The sequence below is a fragment of the Tarenaya hassleriana genome, unplaced genomic scaffold (assembly GCF_000463585.1).
Source record: "Tarenaya hassleriana unplaced genomic scaffold, ASM46358v1 Cleome41, whole genome shotgun sequence".
NCBI lineage: Eukaryota > Viridiplantae > Streptophyta > Magnoliopsida > Brassicales > Cleomaceae > Tarenaya > Tarenaya hassleriana.
Genome location: NW_010966933.1, coordinates 622,283 through 636,543, shown reverse-complemented (window position 1 = coordinate 636,543; position 14,261 = coordinate 622,283). Strand labels below are relative to the sequence as shown.

The 14,261-nt window shown below is 37.7% G+C and overlaps 4 protein-coding genes and 1 long non-coding RNA gene across 6 annotated transcripts; all 5 read right to left on the bottom strand.

Annotated features, from left to right (window-relative positions):
- Nucleotides 1–10: 10 nt before the first annotated feature.
- Nucleotides 11–1,758, bottom strand: LOC104824821. The gene is made up of 3 exons (XM_010556993.2): nt 1,536–1,758; nt 654–842; nt 11–261 (listed from the first exon to the last, which is right to left on the bottom strand). The coding sequence occupies exons 2-3, from the start codon at nt 828–830 to the stop codon at nt 163–165; spliced, it is 276 nt and encodes a 91-aa protein (XP_010555295.1). The 5' UTR covers nt 831–842; nt 1,536–1,758; the 3' UTR covers nt 11–162.
- Nucleotides 1,759–2,311: 553 nt separating this feature from the next.
- Nucleotides 2,312–3,466, bottom strand: LOC104824820. The gene is made up of 2 exons (XR_773472.2): nt 3,167–3,466; nt 2,312–2,507 (listed from the first exon to the last, which is right to left on the bottom strand). It is a non-coding gene; the product is annotated as an uncharacterized LOC104824820 (long non-coding RNA).
- Nucleotides 3,467–4,230: 764 nt separating this feature from the next.
- LOC104824819 (universal stress protein PHOS32) lies at nt 4,231–6,597 on the bottom strand. 2 transcript variants are annotated; one of them, XM_010556991.1, is made up of 5 exons: nt 6,072–6,597; nt 5,646–5,725; nt 5,376–5,494; nt 5,208–5,284; nt 4,231–4,642 (listed from the first exon to the last, which is right to left on the bottom strand). In XM_010556991.1, exons 1-5 carry the CDS (start codon nt 6,301–6,303, stop codon nt 4,587–4,589), a joined length of 564 nt encoding a protein of 187 aa, XP_010555293.1. In that variant the 5' UTR covers nt 6,304–6,597; the 3' UTR covers nt 4,231–4,586. The 2 variants fall into 2 exon arrangements, with proteins under 2 accessions (XP_010555293.1, XP_010555294.1); XM_010556992.1 differs by having other exon boundaries at nt 4,553–4,642; nt 5,191–5,284.
- A 1,624-nt stretch (nt 6,598–8,221) lies between these two features.
- Nucleotides 8,222–11,096, bottom strand: LOC104824818 (protein RER1A-like). Its single transcript, XM_010556990.1, has 4 exons — nt 10,988–11,096; nt 9,374–9,733; nt 9,000–9,180; nt 8,222–8,445 (listed from the first exon to the last, which is right to left on the bottom strand). Exons 2-4 carry the CDS (start codon nt 9,712–9,714, stop codon nt 8,392–8,394), a joined length of 576 nt encoding a protein of 191 aa, XP_010555292.1. The 5' UTR covers nt 9,715–9,733; nt 10,988–11,096; the 3' UTR covers nt 8,222–8,391.
- A 646-nt stretch (nt 11,097–11,742) lies between these two features.
- On the bottom strand, nt 11,743–13,347 carry LOC104824817 (40S ribosomal protein S25-4). The gene is made up of 4 exons (XM_010556988.2): nt 13,251–13,347; nt 13,090–13,164; nt 12,488–12,622; nt 11,743–12,028 (listed from the first exon to the last, which is right to left on the bottom strand). The coding sequence occupies exons 1-4, from the start codon at nt 13,251–13,253 to the stop codon at nt 11,915–11,917; spliced, it is 327 nt and encodes a 108-aa protein (XP_010555290.1). The 5' UTR covers nt 13,254–13,347; the 3' UTR covers nt 11,743–11,914.
- Nucleotides 13,348–14,261: the final 914 nt, after the last annotated feature.

The following is a 14,261-nucleotide window of genomic DNA, read 5'->3' as shown; positions in this document are numbered from 1 at the left end:
AAGGAAAGAAAAAGGCATTATATGAATTTAGGAATAAATATAAACAATGGCAACCATTCGAATTGTTCAATATTAAGTTATTAACATGAATGGTTAAAACATGCTACACCTTTTCATAGGTTTTAGAATCATTATTGAAATTAAATATTCAAAACCTATTGTCTAATCACTAGAAACTGTTGTCTGAAGTGGCAAGTAACTCTCGATCTCCTCCTTAGCCTCTGTCTGCCTTTCTGCAACCGCCTTCGATAACCCAAACATCTGAAAACCAAAACCGAAACAAGCTTTTTCAAACCACACTCCACTAGTGAACATAAACAAGAAGAAAACCCCCTTTGAAGCCTCCAATTACATATCAAATAAGATCATGCATTTCACTCACTTCCATTTCAGTCACTGAGCAGCAACAAGCCTATATCAATCATACATGATGATCAGAGGCATTATTGCTATTTCAGATCCCCTTCTCCTCTACCAAAAGGCAGCTAGACAGAACATAACCCAGGTGTTGAATGCAAATTAAACTTAGGTCTGGCATAGGGTTCCTTAAACATGAATCAGAAACCATGCAGAGAGGGTAGCAGACTTTTTTTTTAGAGAAGTTAAAAGGGTTCTCTCAGAGATTTAGTGGCGATTCAATAGCGAAAAGAAACCTTCTTGATGGTCTTCTGGAAACAAGTCTTGTGTTCATCCATGGAGGCATAGACGAATTCGTCGATGTGATCCTTCAGGTCCTCGAGGAAAGTGGCATCATCCTTCACCTTCTTTCTACATGAGGCCATGGCCGCCGGTTTCTGTGGGGTTTCAGCTTGATTTTTTTGGGTTTCCATCTATTCTCCGTCCTAAAAAGGCATCAAATCAAATCTTTAGAATAAGCACATTGATCAAATGAGCTTCAAGAAATGCCCACATATTTCACTCAGACATGTAGTTTTTCAACAACAAGTCACAGACTTAACACCATAGAGACATATACCCACACCACTACAAGCAAAAATCTTCACAGATATAGTGTTCAATCAAGCCCAGAAAGAAGCAACATCGCTTATGAACATATTTTGTCATTTAATTTACAATCTCAACGTCGCAAAACCCTATCCTAAACACATCTTACTGTTGTAGATGTTGGAGGGTACCTAGATAGATCTTCACAATTCCATAAACAGAACCCAAATTAAGTTATTGGGATTCGCTCGATCCAAGCGCAGATTCGCCCGCAACAAGCAAACCCGCAGCGATTATTACAACATAATACCCACCAACCATTCGATAAAATGCCAACGAGAACCCCAGACTTCGACGGAACCAGAAATTGCTTCAATAACACGATCCAAGACAAAAACAACGACTTATCTCACTACAAACAATATCCGAAGCATAAAATCGGCTAAACACACAAATCGAATCATAATTTTATCAATCTCAATCAAGACCCGCTTTTACCCGCTTTTCGTTTGCAACTGATTTTAAACGAAGAAAGAAACACAAATCAATAAACCGAAAAAATTCAAGAACAGATTCGATACTAGAATTACCTTGCCTATGTTTCTGTTCTTCCTTGTAGCGAATTCACCTGCGTGTAGAGAGACAACAGACAAGAACTTGTGTACGGTTTCGATGCAAAACCATGGTCGGTCAATCAAATACGGAAAACGAATGTATCGGAAACAAAGCCCAATACGAAAGGCTAAACGTCATAGAAATCGCTCATGGAGAAAAAAGCCCAATTAAAAATGTTGACCAAGTCGGTAAAACGACGACGTTTAAGTTGCAAAGAGTTTAAACTTTAAAGCCAGAGGCAGACGTTTCGGCAAGCTTCCTCCTAGCCGAATCAAAAAATTGGATATTTTTTCCGAATCTAACCGTTTCAAAATATTCGAACAATATTTTTATTTAAAAATCGAATTTTTTGTAATCGAATCGAACTAAATTTTATAAAAAAAATCTGAAAATATTTTTTAAAAAAAAGATATAATTTTTTTTTAATAAAAATCGAAACGGAACTAAATCGAACATAATATAATAACCATTGGTATATATTTTTATAAAATAAACAAACCGAACCGAATAATTTTCGAATCGAATCCGAACCAATACTGAAAATCCCACCCCTATTTAATACCTGAGAACAAAAAACCAATGGGCTGAGGTGATTTCAGTGGGTGAATCAGAATCATCACTGCACAATAGATAGGTCTGGCCTCCATTGCTTTTTTTAATATATATATATATATATATATATATATATATATATAATGTTTTGGGTACACGTTTCATTTGCAGAATATATGTTATATAAAAAGTCAGATTATTCAATTAAATTATGTTTCTCCGATATTATCCATCCAAAATATTATAATTTGAAACAGTTAGTCTCGTGAAATTAAAGACCAACGAAGTCAAACAGGACTTGTTACATGGATTCGAGAAAACATGTACAAAAAGTGGAATGCGGATACGTCTGTCTTCTCCGTCTCCGTCGCCTTCTTCATGGTAACTTCCGGAACCTAAACAATTTCGCACATACGTAAAATGAATCCATCACAATCTATATATTATAAAATAGGGGTGGGCGTTTCAAGACAGAATTTTAGCGGTTCGATTCCAAAACGGTTTATACGGTATTCCAAAATTTGTACCAAATTAGTACCGTATATTATTCGGTTCGGTTTCGGTTTTTGTTAAAAATATTTAGATTTTCTTAAGAAAATCTCGGTTTTTTGGGAATTTTATAAAATTTGGTTTGATACGGTTTGATTCCTCAAAATTGAATCGAAACCCACTCCTATTATAAAGTGTGGACTGCCAATATATCATATGTATTGTAAATGAAATTCTTTTTTTACACAAATTCATACTTCTTTGATGCAAAAATAAGGGCATGCAAGGTTATACATATACATGTACTTCGACGGAAACACTCACCGTATATATGTATAATTTTGAACCATTTTGTATAGTTAATTAGATGAAATTGTTTGTTCTCTTTTCTTTTCACAATTTCGCATTTCTGCAATGCAAAAAAACAAAAGGGCATGCAAGGTTATATCGTTTTGAACCATTTATATATATTTAGATGATTTTTTTTGTTCTTTTTTTTTACTACGCAAATTCACATTTCTGTAATGCAAAAGGAAAAAAGGGCATGCAAGGTTATAATATATACCTATGTGGTGGTACGATGGAGACAGTCAGTGGGTCCGTAATCGGGTAAAGGAACCCGACCCGTCTCGATGAGATTGAGGTCGAGGAGGAGAACCTCGTAATGTCGCCTGGCTTCGTCGGCCGATTTCCCTCCGACGGCGTCTGCTACTTTCTGCCATCTCTCCGGCGTCTCCTTGTCGTACTTCGCCAACGCTCTCTCGAACTTCTTGTTCTCCCTCTTCGTCCACGTTCCTGAACGTAACCTCTCTCTCTCTCTCTCTCTCTCTCTCTCTCTCTCTCTCTCTCTCTCTCTCTCTCTCTCTCTCTGTTCTTGCATGAGTGTGTGTATATATAACATTACGAATAGTACAAGCTTTGATTTTAATTCTTAAGGAAAAAAAAAGGGTTTGGTGTTTGGTTATGTTCTGGTGAACGTGTGTGTGTGTGTGTGTGTGTGAATTATACAGTGGTTGAGAGTGTAGCTATACATGCAACGCATTTGTTTATAACGTCGTATATATGCATGCATGGTGAAAGTACTTAACGTCGTATATATATACACGGATATAACGAGGTGGAATATACGAGTCTTTTTATGAACACGATGAACTCTTCATGAAAACAAAGCTTATATATTTATATATGTATCCTTAGTTACACTAATTAAGGGGAGGAATTGGTACCGTGAAAACACGGAAATTACGTCAGAATTCACCAAAGATACGTTAAAAGATTACGTGTATTTGTACGTAGAAACGTATAATGAAGAGACGTGGGATTATGGAGTGTATTTTCACAAAGGGACAAGTGAAAAAGGACAAAAGGAAACTCAGTTCTCGAGAATCTACTGATACGTCAAAAGTTAGCTTTGTTGGAACTTGAGTTCCGTTGGCATATACCTCCACCTGTCCTGTCCTGTCCTTGCCCTGTCCTGTCTTTTTTTTTTTTTTTTTAACTTTCTTACATTTACAGATTTACCAATAATGTTCTGATACAAAAATAAGCGATAATTGGTGGCTCATGGTCCAATAATTGGTTCGTATTAATATACGACAGCTTTCTTATATCAAGTATCCATACGTAGAATCTGTAATCACGCATACACATATATATATATGAATCGTTTTCAAACAAAGACTACCCAATGTCTCCAATTACCACATCAACCATTGGAAATGGGTTTCGGTCCACAATTACAAACATTAACACTTTTCTCTAAAGCACCAAACAAAACATCAAACCCAAAATTACAAAAAGAAAATAATACAAGAACATATAGTATTCGCGTAGATGAGAACTTAGCATATGATTGTTATACGGAGCATATGAAAAAAGGGGTGGGGGGGGGGGCGAATGCATACACGACCTTGTGTTTTGACCACAACAAAATCCAAATAGAAACGGGGATAGAAACAGAACAATTCCATGCATGAAATCGCATTTCAAGGACTCGGGTCCTTTCTTCGTTCCCACTCGATTATCGACACGTCTCCAGCTTCTGCAACGATCAATAACATGAATAACCATTAAAATGCCACGAAATAAATTCGTAAACCCTAAACCCTAACCTAATCCACACTTGTTTCCCCCCAAAGAGAACAATCAAGAAGAAGCTTGTAAGTTGCAAATACGCTGTTACATCAAATCACCTATAAAAAACGCTGCTTTCTATGGTGACCGGGTTACTAATTGAATAGCTGAACCAAATAAAACATTACCGTAATCGAACAGAAATCCGACATAAAAACTGAACGGTTATGATTTCTCTAAACTCGAAAACACCAAATTCGACGAACCGAATAAAAAAAAAAATTCAAAAAATCGATAATTTCTTTGAAAAAAAAATGAGGTGTCCGTGTTTACCAATAAAAAAACCGAATCCGAACTGAAATAAAATTGAATCGAACCGATACAAAGTTAATATAAAAACCGAATAGTTATAGTTATTCTATAACCGAAATAAGCGAAACGAAACCCGAAATGATCACCCCTAATTCTTTCTCGCAAAAGAAACAATCAAGAGGAAACTCGGAAATACGTTCTTACATCGGATTACCGATTACCTTTTCCCGGAACGATGATAACGGGAGCAGATTTGCAGTTGTGGAAGCAGTACTCGCTCACACTTCCTTGCAACACACTGCACAAAAACACATAAGAACAGATCCATTGAAACTATCATACATCAATAACAAAAATAAACATAGTATGGTCTGGTTAGGGTTTCTCACCTTCTTACAAGGCTCCTTCCTCGTGTGCCCATCACAACGGCTGCAGGCTTCAGCCTGTCGGCTTCCTTGCATATAACATTCCCGGCTTCTCCTTCAACTATACGGGCAACACTCTTCACCTGAGATGAAGTACATATATTATCGCTATGTAATAGCTTGCCAATGGAACTAAAAGCTATACAGAATCTTTGGATTGTAACCAAAGCTTAGGAATGCCAAGCTCTTTTCACAAAAACAGATAGGGAAAGGCAGATAAAACAGAGGACTGACCATGGCGACTTGAAACGCCTCGACTGCGAGCTTCTCCATCAACCCTTGGCTCGTCTCGTACACTACATCGTTCTTAACGCCTGTTCAAACGAACCCACGTGTTCAGATTCCAGTACATGCGTATTTATGTATGTATGTATGTATGTACAGAGTGGAGAAGTCTGATGAATATACGTTTGAACAGACATTCTTTAAATCTCAAGTTTTGTCTATTTTCTCTTTCCCGATTTCAGGATCAAACCTCGCGTGATTAGCTCACACACGCATATACATACACATGTCATGCATGATCATTTCTCCAAAAGATTTCAAACTTGCCTATTGAATCTCAAATATTGCCCAAGCTCCATTCCAATCGACGGCGGTTAAGAAGATTTCATATGAAGTAATAACGAGGATATAGAGAGAGAAGAGAAGAGGACGAACTGGAAACGGCGTGGACGAGGTGGAGAGTGTCGGCGAGACGACAGAAGTGGACGAGAGCCCAATCGAAGGCGTGCTTGCTGTTGGGGCCGTGATCGACGGCCACGATCACATCTCTCCCTCTCCTCCTCTCTCCCGTCTCTCTCTCCAGCTCCGGCTCCGGCACCACCGGAATCAGCGACGGCAACACCACTTCTCTGTAGTTGTACTCTTCCTCCTCCATCACCGGCTCCATCTCTCTCCTCTACCGAATCTCGATCAGAGCTCGAGTACCAAATTCGCGATTTTGTTTTCCGGGTTTTCGATTTTGGCTTCTGGGTCTTCACGGTCTATCGGGATCGTGATTTTGTTGATGTGGGTTTTGAATTTTATGGCCGCCGAAGGTGGAATTGCGTGTGGGAATTGGATTTTGATTTGTGAAAGGCTGTTCCTTTTTGACGCGTCGGGATTCAAGGTGAGACCTTTCCTTGTTCTCTACAGTTGTTGCGTGCGGGGTTATGTCGGAACCATCGGAATCGGTTAACTTCCACTGAAGAATTGGCAATTATGAAAGGATTTTGGAATTTTAATTAATAATTTAGAGAGCATATCCCATCATGATTACACATAGTATCTTATCGAGAAAATAATTATCATTTACAAAACATAACCACTGACAATCTCTATTCTAATTTGATTTTCTTAATAACAAAAAATCCCTTAATTGAAAAATAGTTTTCAATCTGATCGACTTTACTTGCTTCTGTTCATAGCTTTAAGCTTCATTTTTCATTGTTATACTTGAATTGAAAGATGAATATTTATTTCTCTAAACTATAAAAAAATTATTATTCCGGATTTACAAGGATATTCACCCATGCTTGTCCATGTAATTGGGTCTTTTTGATCCGATAAAATTTGGGATTATTAAAAAAAAATAAACTGACCAAACCGCAAAAAACATTTTTCAAGGACAGAACACCAGGATGTCGGGAGTCAAAGCAAGACTCGCCAATATCAATCTGCACAGGGAAATGAGTTCGAAAATCATACATTAACCCGTAATAACCTTATAACGGCCCGACGGTCTGAGAAGATTGGTTCATGAACGAACAAAAAAACAACGTAAACTGAAAAAAAAACACAGAAATAAGGAAGAGAAGGTGCTCAGGAACATGGAATGAATGGATGGGAAGTATTATTCCTCACAATAAGAAAAATTCAGATTAACGAGATTTTTCATAAACCCATCATCATCGCACCTTCTCTCGTTCTTAAAAAGATGAAACTTTAATACAGAAAGAATCGTAGATCGATATGGAGACAGAGACAGAGACGACGGCGAATAAGAAGAAAGGCAGAGACGATTAGGGTTCCATGGGGAAGCACCCCATATATATATATAGAGGTCTCATTGGACACTCTTCGTGGTTTTCAAAAGGCCCATTTAACTTCTATTGGGCTTTTATGAGGCCTTGTTTTATTCATGGTGGGCCTAATTGATGACCCATTGGTTTTCAAACTCGACCAACCAACCCCGAAAAAGGAAAATCAATTAAAAAAAAATTAGAATTAAGCATTGCCAACAATTTATCCTAGAATACTCCACATATACGGTTTTTGGAAATATACAAAGTATATTTTTAAAATACATCCAATTAAAACTTATAAATACGGATAAACATTCATTTTTTATGTATGTATCCAAAAAATACTATATTTATAAATTTATCCATTTTAATCTAATGCAGAATATTTTTTTATGATAAATTAATATGGTAAATATATGTTAAGTCGTGTTAAAACCAGATAATTAACAAAAATATAGATTTTTTGAGTTTTATAAAGATGGATATTTATTTGAATTTATTAATAATAGATATTTCTTATTTCTGTTATTTATGAAGTTTACAAAAATAAATATAAATTCATAATAATAAATTCAAGCCGATAGAGATTCCGAGTTCAAAATGCGAATGCGAAAAGCACGGGAGCCGCCAGCCTAACATGTAAAGTATATCAAAAGGAATTCTCTAATGATATTATATTATACATGCATGCATGTGTGTGTATATATATATACATACACAGGCAGGGAAAAAAAAATCGCTAAACACCACTGTTTGAATTTAACTATCAACACCCAATTTTCACTGGAAACTGCATAACAATACTAGAATCAATTCATCACTGTAAATATATATATATATATATATATATATATAAACCCCTCCAAAAATGGTGTTTCCATGGATTCGTTTCTTCTTCTTTTTTTTTCCTTAAAAAAACAAAAGGGCTTAATGATGCCGGAGGAGGAGGAACTGACTACTGGAGGACTACTGAATCAGTCGGCACGAGAGCCGCTGGTGCTCGGCGTAGATCTCCGGCCGCCGTATTTCTGCCAACAAAGATTTCATTAAGCATTTTGTTCAGACAGGGAATTTGGTAGACCACAACTGTAACAAAACCCTCAAGAACAAGACATCAAAAACTCAGTTAGAAGCTTGGCCTGGATTTTCAACTCCAGTTGCCGAATTCAAGCTCAGTTAACAAAATTGTCAAAACTATACAGTCTATATATACGCCATTACAAGCGCTGTATTCATAATTCAGTAATAATGACAATATCAAAGGATTCCATATTTTGTGATTTATTTGAGCCTATTTCACCTCAGACTCATCAATTTACACCCCGATTTCCATTGTTTCATATAACAAACCGTAAGATTTCTATATTCGCTGCCTGTTCTTTTGCCTTGAGTTTAAATGGGTGCCATGCAAAGTAACATAATGAGATCTCTGATAGATATTATTGACCGAAAAGAGCAAGATTTAACATGCATGAGAGAGTGAGAATGCGTTGCTTTTTTTTCCGTATAGGTTGCCGGCAAAACTATGATTCAAACCAAAATGCATTAGAAGTTTTATTTCAAAAAGATATACAGAAGATACCTGTTTTCCGACATTGAAAGGAATGTACTTGTACTTGATCATGTGCGAGATTTGGCGTCTCATCGTTAGGAAAAAGAGAACGATCCAGTAACACAGCAGAATAGGCCAGAAGACGGGAACATCAAACACCGAGAAGAACGTCATGAGAAAAGCTATGCAGGCAGCCTTTGTCATTGCGTACCTGCGACCACAACATAACCCAGAAACCAGAAACTTGTACTTCAATGACAAAAACTGTTAAACCAGCAATTGATAATAGAGACCCCTAACGTGGAAAATAAGAAAAAAGGCCCAAAGAATATAACTTGCATGACACATGGCATTTCTACCATAACGAGTTAACCAGTGTTTCGCGAAAGAGACTTGCACATTACCAGAACTTAAATTCCGGGAGCCGACGAATGAATGGTTTGAACTCATCTGAACCTTTAGTAGGTAGCATAGGCCCATCTGAGACCTCTAGCTCAGGATCAACCAGAGGCGACAAAAACCCGATGAGCAGATTCAGTATGTAGATCCCAAGACCATAGGTGATGATGTAGAATCCCTGAAGATAGTAAACCCTCAGAAAGTAGATAAGAGCAACGACGACAGTTCCAATCCACCTATGAACAGCATGAGGCGTGGTCTTGTCCAGATAATACTGGTAAATCCTCCATGCTTCATGTGCACGCTGCGTCGCCATTGAAGCACTATCACCCCCACTTCCTTCCATCTGAGTAGATATTTAAAACCTAAAGATGAATAGAACAATCGGGTCAAATCAACTTCCAAAGGACAGTTTTTGGATCGTTCAGAAATTTTTACTAATCCATATTTTTCTCTACATAACGTAACGATATCCAGAAACTTTTCTCCGAAGTCCGAAATAGAACATTGCCCAGCATATTTCTTCACAGACCACACTCCACCCGAGCCATCACATAACGTTCCTCTGAAGAAGGCTATTGTTCTCCGAGAACCCTAGCCTTGATTTGTAGCCCCGACTTACCCGAATAGCAGCTTAAAACACACACCTGCTTCTCACAAAACAATCAACAACCTAGATTTCTTTCCCCAAACAGAAATTTACCAATATTACTCCCAGAAAAGATAACATTATTGACCAAGCCTTGGTGCACCGGTTAAGGTGTTGCTGCTATGACCTAGAGGTCACGGGTTCGAGTCCTAAAAGCAGCATCTTGCAGAATATGGTCACGGGTTCGAGTCCTTAAAGCAGCATCTTGCAGAATATATATTCTGTAACCTACGGTTTGCCTAAAATACACCCTTCCCCAAACTCTAGCTAAACGGTATGCTTTGTGCACCGGATTGCCCTTTCCTTATCAGAAGCCCAAACTAGCTTCAAGTTGAACACTCAAGTTTGCCCAACAACCCATACTAACTACACCAAAAACGATTCTTCCAAGAAATGAACTGGAAAAACATTCTTCAGAGGAGTTGGAAGTTAGCAAGACTTCTTATCCCGACTCTCCCATAACCTGCCACAGAAAATAAGGAACACTACCTAGAAATCGCAGCTTCAATTTCGTATAGAACGCCATAAATGAATAGCGAAAAGAAGTCCTTAGCTAAGCGATCTCACACAGAAATTGAAACCCTAGTAACCCTACCCGCAGAAAATATATTACAAAATCCTCTCACCCTTCTTCTCTCTCTCTCTCTCTCTCTCTCTCTCTTCCCTCTTCGCATTTTCCCACATATATCAAGCACAATCTAACAAATCAAAAAAGGGAAAACGCCCAACATTAGATCTGGAATCATAACTTGGAGAACCAATCAACCAAATCGGTTCTAACAAGGGAACAAAAATCACGGATTCGGAACCTTGACTTACAAAATCAATGAGGCGGAGAGAACAGGGAAAATCCAAGAATCCAAGACAGAAAAATCTCAGATCAATTAATAGAAACTACGGAAAAGGGAGACTAGGAATCAAAGAAACAAGGATTCGAATACTCAGTGGACGGTGAACAATAGTAGCTGACCTGAAGAGACCTTCCTCCAACTACAAACGCAGCGAAAATCAAGCAGATCTGAAGAAGAAGCTGTCGATATTTTTACTTCTTCATTTTCTCGTTTTTTATTTGCTCATTCCATTTTTTTTTTGTGACTGGCGTGCTCATTTATTTATTATTAACGCAAAAACCCCAAAGAAAAGTCATAAATTCGATTTAACCCTAAACTTCTTGTTTTATTAATTTAATCCTCCGGGTACGTGTCAGTGTTTCACTAATACGATACCCAATTAAATTCGATTTAACCCCAAATATGTGGCCCTAAACGAAGTATCAAAGCCCAAACGACCCAATAACTAAACAGGCCGAACCCAAAAAATCCCACCAAAGATAATCACAAGCTGGAAAATCAATGTTCCTGAAATGAAATATAATGGAGAAAATGAAATATAATGGAGAATCTAAGTGGGATATTTCGGTATTCAATTCAGAGGTTCGATTCGAGAATGGATTATTCGATATTATAATATTTATATCAAATTAGTACCATCAGTTTGATTTGATTCCGGTTTCTAGTTACGATTTTTGTTAAAAAAAAATTAGATTTATGTTTAAAAAAAATTATTTTTTCAAAAATTTTAAAAAATTCAGTCCAGCTCCAAAAAATTCGGTTCAAATGAAACGGTACGATTCATTGAAACGGAACAGAAACACCCACCCTAGGAGAAACCATTCTGTGTATTATAGAATGCACAGTTTGAACTACTACTGTCTTCTTCTGAGAAGAAACGAACGGATCAAACGATGGATGGGGAAAAGATGTCATAGAAACACTCGGGGAGTTGAGATAATGGTCTCTACGAATAATTATGCAACAAAAACACGGATCTGATGTTTGTACATGATAGATGTAAAATTCCCAGTGAAATGATCGAACACTTTAGAGAACCCAAAATCTCAGGTGTTGGTGGCACGGGTGTAGATCTGCTGGCTGGAGTGTGCAGACACCATCCTGATCGACCCTCTTGCCATGAGCTCCCGAATCGCCTTCCTTGCAAGTGACCCGCTAATCTGTTGTCAGAATTACACCAACATTTCAGATATAGACATCAAAATCATATACTTTAACCGGGCCCTTCACAATCATAAGCTAACGACTCGCAATGGATCAAAAAGGGTTCAATAAAGGATATGGAAATTGTATGCATGCAGGATTCCATGCCGGAGATTTATAGGTTGCTTGTACATAAGCATAACACCCAACCATTAGGGCTTTTCTCAAGATCTAAAATTTCTTAGTAAGAACAAAATACAAACTCTAAACACATTGTTCGAATGCCAGGGAATTCCATATTAAGGACTGATGCTGAATGGATCCATAAAAGCCATTACTGATAGTTGACATAAGAAAATTTGAAGCTGGATTCAGAACCTCTCGAACAATTTCTAAACTTGCATCTAACGGTGAACCACTACAATACGATCGTAAAATAGAGGCAGAAAAATAAAAGAAGAAAGGAATACACATACCCTCATACGGTCAGAAAGAATTGATGGGGTGATGAGCTTGAACTTGGGTGCCTCAGAGAGAAGCTTGTCATAAGTGGCCTGATCAAACAACACCATGTTGTTCACCTTCTCCTTTTGCTTTCCCTTGCTCCACTTCTGTTGCATTACATATTACACAACCCACAATTTAGCACAAACAACATGAGAAGCCTATTACCAGGCACACCAGAGAAAAGTAAACCAACTTATTCACGTGATCTAAACGCAAAAGAGCAGAGAAAATGAATACATATACCAACAAAACCACGATTGGTGTCACATAATACCACACACACGCATACACAAATTGCATATACGAACAGATAATCCGAGAGTGCGCTCATGAAGAACAATGCCCAGAAAAAAAAAAGAACAATGGGAACACTGAGACCTAATTTCTAAGATGCGTCAATATGCTCGTGGAAAGTGAACAATTACAAAGCAGAAACAATCACGTCGCCAATCAAATTCCCCATACAAGATTTTAAAAAAAAATACGCGTGAACCGAAACGCCTACAACATACCAATGGTGTACAAATAATCATATAATGGAGTGAACAAATGAACAATTTAAAGCATCGACCTTCTTCTTCTGCTTGCCACCTCCGGATTTCGCCGGCTTCGACGACGGCGGCGGGGCCTTGTCCTTTTTCGGCGCCTGCAATCACCGAAAACCAAATCAGCATCTCAGTAGCAGAGAGACGGGGAGAAAAACAAATTTGACATAGAGTAAGAGAGAGAAACCATAGTGTCTTCGACGGAGATGGAGAATCAAACGGCCGAGAAGATTAGGGCAAACAGATCTCACGGAGATATCGCAGAGGAAGCTAGTAAGCCTAGGGTTTTGCTATTATAAATAAAGATTTTCCGAGTCTGTAAACTAATATTGGGCCGTTAATAAAGCCTATTCTATTCAAAAAATTTTATTTAACCATAACAATAGTTGGGCTCAGATAAAGCCCATTATGAGGCCCATCAACGGTCACTGAAATTCCCCTAATTACACGTGTTTCACGCGAGAGTTGAGATTTCAGGATTCGGTCGGTAGAAAATGCATTATAGAAATTAAAGGAAATTCTACTTGAGAAAATATAAGAATTACAGAAAGGATTATGGTTTCACATTCTACTTTTTACCTGCGGATTATGTAATTCTTTCTTCTCATAAGCTTAAATTTAAAATACTGGATTAAACCCCATTTGACCAACTGTGAGCATATACGTATAGATTTTTTTATATACGTATAGATTTACATTCCAAGGCCGGAAATTACAGAAAAAAAAGGGGAAATATTGCATTTAACTACATCACACACATCAATCGAAACAGACAAAAAGAAAATATAAGGATTACATGAAGAGAGAGAGAGAGACATAACTCTCAAACACACAACCAGATACAGGATCTCACGCAAAGACCACGAATGTATAATGTTTGTGTTATTGAATGAATAATTTAGTTACATTAGTGAGATATTTATACTAATACTAAACCCTAATTACAGATTGTAAAAATACAAATATATCCTTCTATACGCCCTTTCAAGATGGAGCACCGGAGGAGACTCCAATCTTGACAAAGAGATCATGAAACGGAAAACGAGGCAAGAGCTTTGTAAGAGCATCGGAAAGCTGATCGGAGGCAGAGACATGAGAAACCTGAAGATCACCGGATTCAACAAGACCACGAACAAAGTGATAGTCGAGCGCAATGCGCTTCATGCGAGAGTGGAAGACCGGATTAGCACTCAAGTAC

Coding starts and splice junctions, on each gene's coding strand:
- LOC104824818 (XM_010556990.1), bottom strand. CDS start 9,714: ATGGAAGGAAGTGGGGGTGATAGTGCTTCAATGGCGACGCAGCGTGCA. Junction 9,181..9,373: donor CTCCCGGAATTTAAGTTCTG/GTAATGTGCAAG, acceptor TTGTGGTCGCAG/GTACGCAATGACAAAGGCTG. Junction 8,446..8,999: donor CTTTCAATGTCGGAAAACAG/GTATCTTCTGTA, acceptor CTTTGTTGGCAG/AAATACGGCGGCCGGAGATC.
- LOC104824821 (XM_010556993.2), bottom strand. CDS start 830: ATGGAAACCCAAAAAAATCAAGCTGAAACCCCACAGAAACCGGCGGCC. Junction 262..653: donor TCCAGAAGACCATCAAGAAG/GTTTCTTTTCGC, acceptor TTTGGTTTTCAG/ATGTTTGGGTTATCGAAGGC.
- LOC104824819 (XM_010556991.1), bottom strand. CDS start 6,303: ATGGAGCCGGTGATGGAGGAGGAAGAGTACAACTACAGAGAAGTGGTG. Junction 5,726..6,071: donor CCTCGTCCACGCCGTTTCCA/GTTCGTCCTCTT, acceptor TCGTTTGAACAG/GCGTTAAGAACGATGTAGTG. Junction 5,285..5,375: donor GGAAGGAGCCTTGTAAGAAG/GTGAGAAACCCT, acceptor GTTTTTGTGCAG/TGTGTTGCAAGGAAGTGTGA.
- LOC104824817 (XM_010556988.2), bottom strand. Junction 12,623..13,089: donor GTGGCAAGCAGAAGAAGAAG/GTCGATGCTTTA, acceptor GTAATGCAACAG/AAGTGGAGCAAGGGAAAGCA. Junction 12,029..12,487: donor TTCTTTCTGACCGTATGAGG/GTATGTGTATTC, acceptor TTCTGACAACAG/ATTAGCGGGTCACTTGCAAG.